The sequence below is a fragment of the Myotis lucifugus genome, unplaced genomic scaffold, assembly GCF_000147115.1.
Source record: "Myotis lucifugus unplaced genomic scaffold, Myoluc2.0 scaffold_10468, whole genome shotgun sequence".
Taxonomy (NCBI): Eukaryota; Metazoa; Chordata; class Mammalia; order Chiroptera; family Vespertilionidae; genus Myotis; species Myotis lucifugus.
In genome coordinates this window covers 1-5,742 of record NW_005881516.1, presented here as the reverse complement: position 1 = coordinate 5,742, position 5,742 = coordinate 1, and the positions used below count along the sequence as shown (strand labels likewise).

Here is a 5,742-nt window from a genome sequence, read left to right as displayed (position 1 = left end):
CCGCGAGCCGCGGCGTGGACCTGGGCGTGGCCGTCGTCCTGCAGTCCAGCGACCAGACGGTCTTGTTGACACGAAGGACACGCACCCTCCGAGTTTCCCCCAACCTCTGGGTGCCCCCAGGTGAGCGCCTAGGACACGGTCCCGTCCCCGGAAACGCTGTTCGCAGCCCGGGAGCCCGAAGGCCCGGGCAGGGGTCTGGCCCTCATCACCGGCCCCCCGCGCCCTGCGCACCGCGGGGCAGTGAACAGTGAGCGGGCCGGCCAAGCGCACGCCGCTCACCGCCCGGGCCCTGTTGTTGCAGGCGGCCACGTGGACCCTGGCGAAGCGGTAACCATGCGGCCCCGCCCTGCACACCCTGCACCGTCCTGAGCTGAGGCCTCTGGGACCCGCTGGGTGCGGCCGGGGGAGGGGCCCAGGCCTCGGAGGTCAGGCCTGGCGTCTGACCCGGCCTCTCTCTGCAGCTGCTGGACGCAGGCCTCCGAGAGCTTTGGGAAGAGAGTGGACTGCAGCTGCCCCAGGGCCAGTTCTCGTGGGTCCCCCTGGGGTTATGGGAGGTGAGACAGGGGCCTCTCTGTTTAACCTGGAACCCCAACGCCTCTACCCCACCAGAACCCAGGGAACAGCCTTGCCTGCCTTTGGAGAGTGGGTGGTCTGGAGTTCCCAAATCCGTGTTCCTCACCCGTGTCCCTCCTGCGCCATCTCTACCCTCCACTTCCTCAGCTATATTTTCAATCTCAAGAAGAGACAGGAAGTTCTCATTTTTGCCATTTTCTTCTTAGTCCGCCTACCCTCCTAGGCTGAGCTGGGGTCCCCCCAAATACCATCATATCGTTCTCTACCTGCTGGTGGTCTCCCAGGAGTCGCAGCAGCAGCTGCAGGTAGGGCTGGCGGGAGGAAAGGGTACTAGACTGGGGAGGCCCAAGCAGGCTGGTCTCACCGTGACTAAGGTTGGGGGTTCAGGGGGTGTCAGGAGAAGCCATCCTCCCGGCTCCAAGTTCCTCTCCATCCACCAGGGGTGGTTGTGATCAGAATAGGCCTCCTGCCAGAGGCCATGATAAAGGGATCAACGTGTCTGGCCCCAGGCCCGGATCCAACCAAACCCAAGTGAGGTGAGCGCCTTCCTATGGCTGGGCCCAGAGGTAGCAGCTGCAGTGGCCGCCTCCGAGGATGGGACAGAGGCACCCAGACCTCTCTCCCAGGACCTGCCACCCTCTGTTGTGTAAGTAAGAGCTGCTCCCTGACCCTCCAACACACCAACACATACACATTGAAAAAAAGCTTCCGTTTCCTGGGGGTGAGGGGGACTTGAGTGATGGGAGAGATTAGGGCAGGGGTCCTCAAACTACGGCCCGCGGCCACATGCAATACAAATATTGTATTTGTTCCCGTTTTGTTTTTTTACTTCAAAATAAGATATGTGCAGTGTGCATAGGAATTTGTTCATAGTTTTTTTTAAAACTATAGTCCGGCCCTCCAACGGTCTGAGGGACAGTGAACTGGCCCCCTGTTTAAAAAGTTTGAGGACCCCTGGATTAGGGGGTGAGTTGGTCAACTGATAATGAAGAGAACACAGAGATCAAAGACACCGTCCTTCGAAACGCCAAGGCTTCCTGCTCTGACTGGCTGGCCCTGAAGACCTGGGTTTGTGCCCCCTCTCCCATAGGGGCGCCATTTGACCTCCCTGAACCTGTTTCCTTTCTGTAGAAGGAGGTACCCACCACCCATCCCTCTCCAGGGGTGGTTGGGGGGGGGGGGGTTAGATGGCCTAACGGCTATGGAAGTGGCTAAGCCAGAGCTCACACACGGGTTGTCGTGGTGCAGTGCCATGGAACTGGAGGAGGGAGAAGTCCGACCTCTGGCCCTGCCCATGTCCACACTGCTGCAGACGACCCCGGCCACCGCAGAAGGCAAAGAGAGGGTCAGCACTGGGACCAAGTTTGCCCTCAGGCTCTGGCTGCAACACCTGGGCAGGTGAGGGAGGGTTCCCCAGTACTGGGCTGAAGGCACTAGAGCACGGAGGTGGAGGGTGGGGGAGGGGGCCGGGGAGGAAGAACAACTCCCCTTGGGAACCCTCAGGGTGACGCCCCTACCACGTGCAACTGGAGCTCGTGTGGACCCTGGGCCTGCAAAGGAAGAACAGAACGTGGACCCCCTCCCCCCAAACCAGGGACCTGGAAAACCAAGTGCATAATCCCCTCCCCAGCCCACCTCTATGACACAGAAGATTCACAACCTTTATTATGGGTAAGAACTTTGCTACAACTTTGGGAATAAAAAGTAAAATTACAACAGAGGTCCTAGGCCCTGGAGGAGCCTGAAAAAGGAGACTGGGGACAACACAAGGGTCCTCCCACCTCCCAGGAAAGGTGCAGAGTCAGCCAGACCTCACCACAGGCTGCGGGCCGTTAGAGGCGCGGGCGCTGGGCTGGTCAGCATGAGAAACACTGTGAACTTAAATATATAAATAGAGAGAGCCCCAGGCATCGGCCGGGCCCTGCTCCCAGACTCCTGGGGGTCAGGGCTAAGGCCTTGTCTCTGCCTCAGGGAGATACACTGGGAAGTAGGAGGCAGGGGAAGTCGTCTTTGGATGTATTTTGGTTTTCCTTGTTTATGTACAAAAAATCTACAACCCAAAATAGAGTTCTCTGTCCATGTGTCTGTCTGTCTTAGTTCTCCACCTGTCTGTTTGGCCAAAGAGAACAGATGGACATGAAGAGACAGTGGCTCTGGGGACGGAACTGAGCCATGGTTCGGGGACTGGGAAGAGAGGGCATAGAATTCAGCCCTCCCCGCAACTCCCACCCCATCCCATCTGCCTCCCACTGCCTTCGCTAACATACCCAAAGGGATATGCCAGCCATCTCAAGAACACTTCAAAAAGTAGGAAGGACCCAATGTCCTTTAAAAGAGGTTAAATATTAACCCTTTGGATGCCGGCCTTGTCAGGCAGAAATGAGGCCAAAAACTAGTGTCTGTGAAGGTCTTTCTTGCCTGTGGCCAAACCCCCCCTCAGGGGCAGAGTGGCCAGGGCTCTGGACTCCACAGCATCCTTGCCCATTTTTGCTGGGAGACAGTGAAGGTTCCATAATCCAGGGGACTCAGTCCAGGGAAATGATGTCTGACCTGCAGCCAGTCAAAGAGGGGCCTGGGGGCAGGGGTCCTCCGTGCCCCTCCCTCAAGGCCCCCCCAGGAGCCACAATGCTACTGACTCGGCCAGGAGGGGGTGCTGGAGTGGTGCTGCGGTGAGAGTTCCCCAGTGCGGGGGCTAATGGGCCCAGGAAGTGGGAAGGGGTCCCTCGGTACTGGAAGAAATGGCCAAGGGCATCCTGCTCATCTAGCGAGGTGATGACGGAGGGGCCGTAGTGCTGGGGGAATCAAGGGCACAGTGTAAGGTTTTATCCATTCTTTACCTGCCTCCCATCACTCATCTTGGAAACATCCTGGATAAAGCAACCCCGCTGGGTCCCGAGTTCTTCTCTGAGAAGCAGGGGAGCCTCTCTGATTCTTTCCCTACTTTCCCACACCCACCCTGCCTCCCTGCCTGGTGGGTGTCTGAAGTGAGGAGTGTCCGGAGGAGGCAGGCATGGAGCTCAGTGCACATGGGCACGGAGGGTGAGCCGGCGAGGGGCGGACTATACTGAAATCTGGAGACAGAACAGCAATAGGGATCGAGGAAGATGTAGGTGAGAATCTGAGGAAGTACTAGGGGGGCCTCGGAGGGAAATAAACTGCCTGTTCCATCCCCTCTTCTCTCTCAGAGAAGCTGATTTAGGTGCACAGGGAAAGTGAGGGGGGGGTGCCCACTAGTGCCCAGAAAGGGAGCTTCAGGAACCTGAGATCTTCATAGGAGAAGGGATCACTTACCTGACTTTCAGTCTGAAGGAAAGAAAATAAATCTAAACCTGGGAAGAAAAAAATTAAAATCAACTTCCTGTCTGACCCCTTCACTGCAAAAAAAACAAAAAGGAGTTCCCTGGATTGTGGCCCTTTGCAGAGACCCAGGAAGCTCTGAAAGGGAGCGGGTTCTGACCCGGTTCCGGGGAGGATGGAACAGTGAGGGGCCCCACTTGGTGGCGCGTCCTACCTTGGATGTCCGCCCCCAGGGGGAAGGCAGGTGGGTACTCGTGCAGTGGGAGACTGGACAGGAACTCGCTGCCCAGCGCCCCCATCGCAGGGCTCCGCAGCACCGACGACGCCGGCTGGTGACCAGATGCCAGGACCCTGTGAGGAGACAAGGAGCTGGGGCAGCCAGCGGACCCCCGATGCCCCCGCCCGGCTCGGCCCCCGGAGTCCCCTCTGCACCATGACCAGAAAGCTCTCCTGACTTTTTCCTGTTCCTTCGGCTATAGGTTCAGACTATTTCCTCATACCCTTTGCTTCCAGGCAGAGCCGGGATGGCAGCTGAGGTGACAGGGCAATGCTTCTTGGTCGGGGGCAGGTCCTCCTCCTCATCTGATGAGCTTTCTATTGTCAGGTCAATAACTTCAACCTTCTTCTTATTCTCTGATGGATTGCCCTCTTGGACTGGGCTGTACTGGGGGCCTGTGGGTGACAAGGAGACTGTGTCTCAGAGAAGAGGCCATTCAAGACTTAGCTCAGCTGGGGGACAGGGGGTCACTCACCATCCAGCCCATACCCTGGTGGGGGGCAAACCTCAGATGCCTCCTTCTTGGGTTTCAATGGGCACCAGGATCCATCTTCCATGAACTGGATCTCATCACAGTCCGAACAGGAATTAAGAATCTCCATGAATAAACTGGGGGAGGGAGAGAAGGGACTTCATGGGACTGGAGTTGGCAGGGACAACAGCCAGGAAATTCTGCTACTCATCTTCCTGAACCTCAGTTTCCACATCTGTAAAATGGGGATATCATCTCCCCCCACTTAGCTGAGTTGTTAGAACCAAGTACTACATGTAAAAGAGCTTTGCAAACAGTTTTAAAACAAGTATCTTCTAAGCATCTATGACATGTAGTACCAGGGACAAAACAAGGAGCAGAGATAGGGAACTCCACGCACCACCTTGAAAAGGGCCTGGGAGCAAGAACCGTGAAGCAGGTCTGGAAGGGGCCAGAGAACTCGCTCGGTCAGCATATCCAGGCCCTCAAAGAACTTTATTGCTGGGCTCGGTGAGAGGTCCGGTCATTGTTGTAAGCACTGTAATAGTTCGCTACAGTGGCTCTGCCACTCACTAACAATGTAACTTTGGGCAAAATACTCCATCTCTCTAGGCCCCAGTTTCCTCTCTGTAAGGATGGTACCTCTGTCACAGTTATTATGAGGACACAAGGAAACAGGTGTGCCGAGTGCTCAGAGCCATGCCTAGCATGTAGTAAGTCCTCAATGTTGGGAATATGTAAGTAGATATTATAAAAGGGGATAGAGTACATATGTATATGTATATGTATATACACACATAAACACATATCTATACACGTGCATGTATGTGAGCGCGAGAGTGAGTCCCAGTGGCTGTCCTAGGGAAGGACAAAACAGCAGAGTGGCCCTACCCATCAATGATAAGAGATTCATAGGGAGCCTTCTTGTCACACACAGGACACGTCCACGTTGGCTTCTTCTCATTCATCTGCAGATACAGGGCAGCATCGAAGCTCTGCAGGTGGGCGCAGGTGAGGGCACGACAAGGGACGGTCAAGCGCATCTTCCCGAGCTGTGGAGAGAGGAGTTCTCTGTGTAAGGGCCCCACGCCCCGGAAAGCCTCACTCTAGTGGCCCCAGGCAG

At 56.2% G+C, this 5,742-nt stretch overlaps 2 protein-coding genes across 2 annotated transcripts; one reads left to right on the top strand and one right to left on the bottom strand.

Annotated features, from left to right (window-relative positions):
* Positions 1-5: 5 nt before the first annotated feature.
* LOC102441521 (nucleoside diphosphate-linked moiety X motif 17) lies at positions 6-2,228 on the top strand (the record flags this gene model as incomplete). Its single annotated transcript, XM_006109489.3, has 7 exons — positions 6-120; positions 302-327; positions 462-554; positions 780-878; positions 1,083-1,219; positions 1,822-1,971; positions 2,077-2,228. Coding segments are annotated over 7 exons (735 nt in total), but the record flags the coding sequence as incomplete, so codon positions are not given.
* On the bottom strand, positions 2,221-5,690 carry LOC102441213 (E3 SUMO-protein ligase PIAS3; the record flags this gene model as incomplete). Its single annotated transcript, XM_006109488.2, has 6 exons — positions 2,221-3,365; positions 3,865-3,902; positions 4,085-4,221; positions 4,371-4,542; positions 4,623-4,756; positions 5,511-5,690. Coding segments are annotated over 6 exons (928 nt in total), but the record flags the coding sequence as incomplete, so codon positions are not given.
* Positions 5,691-5,742: the final 52 nt, after the last annotated feature.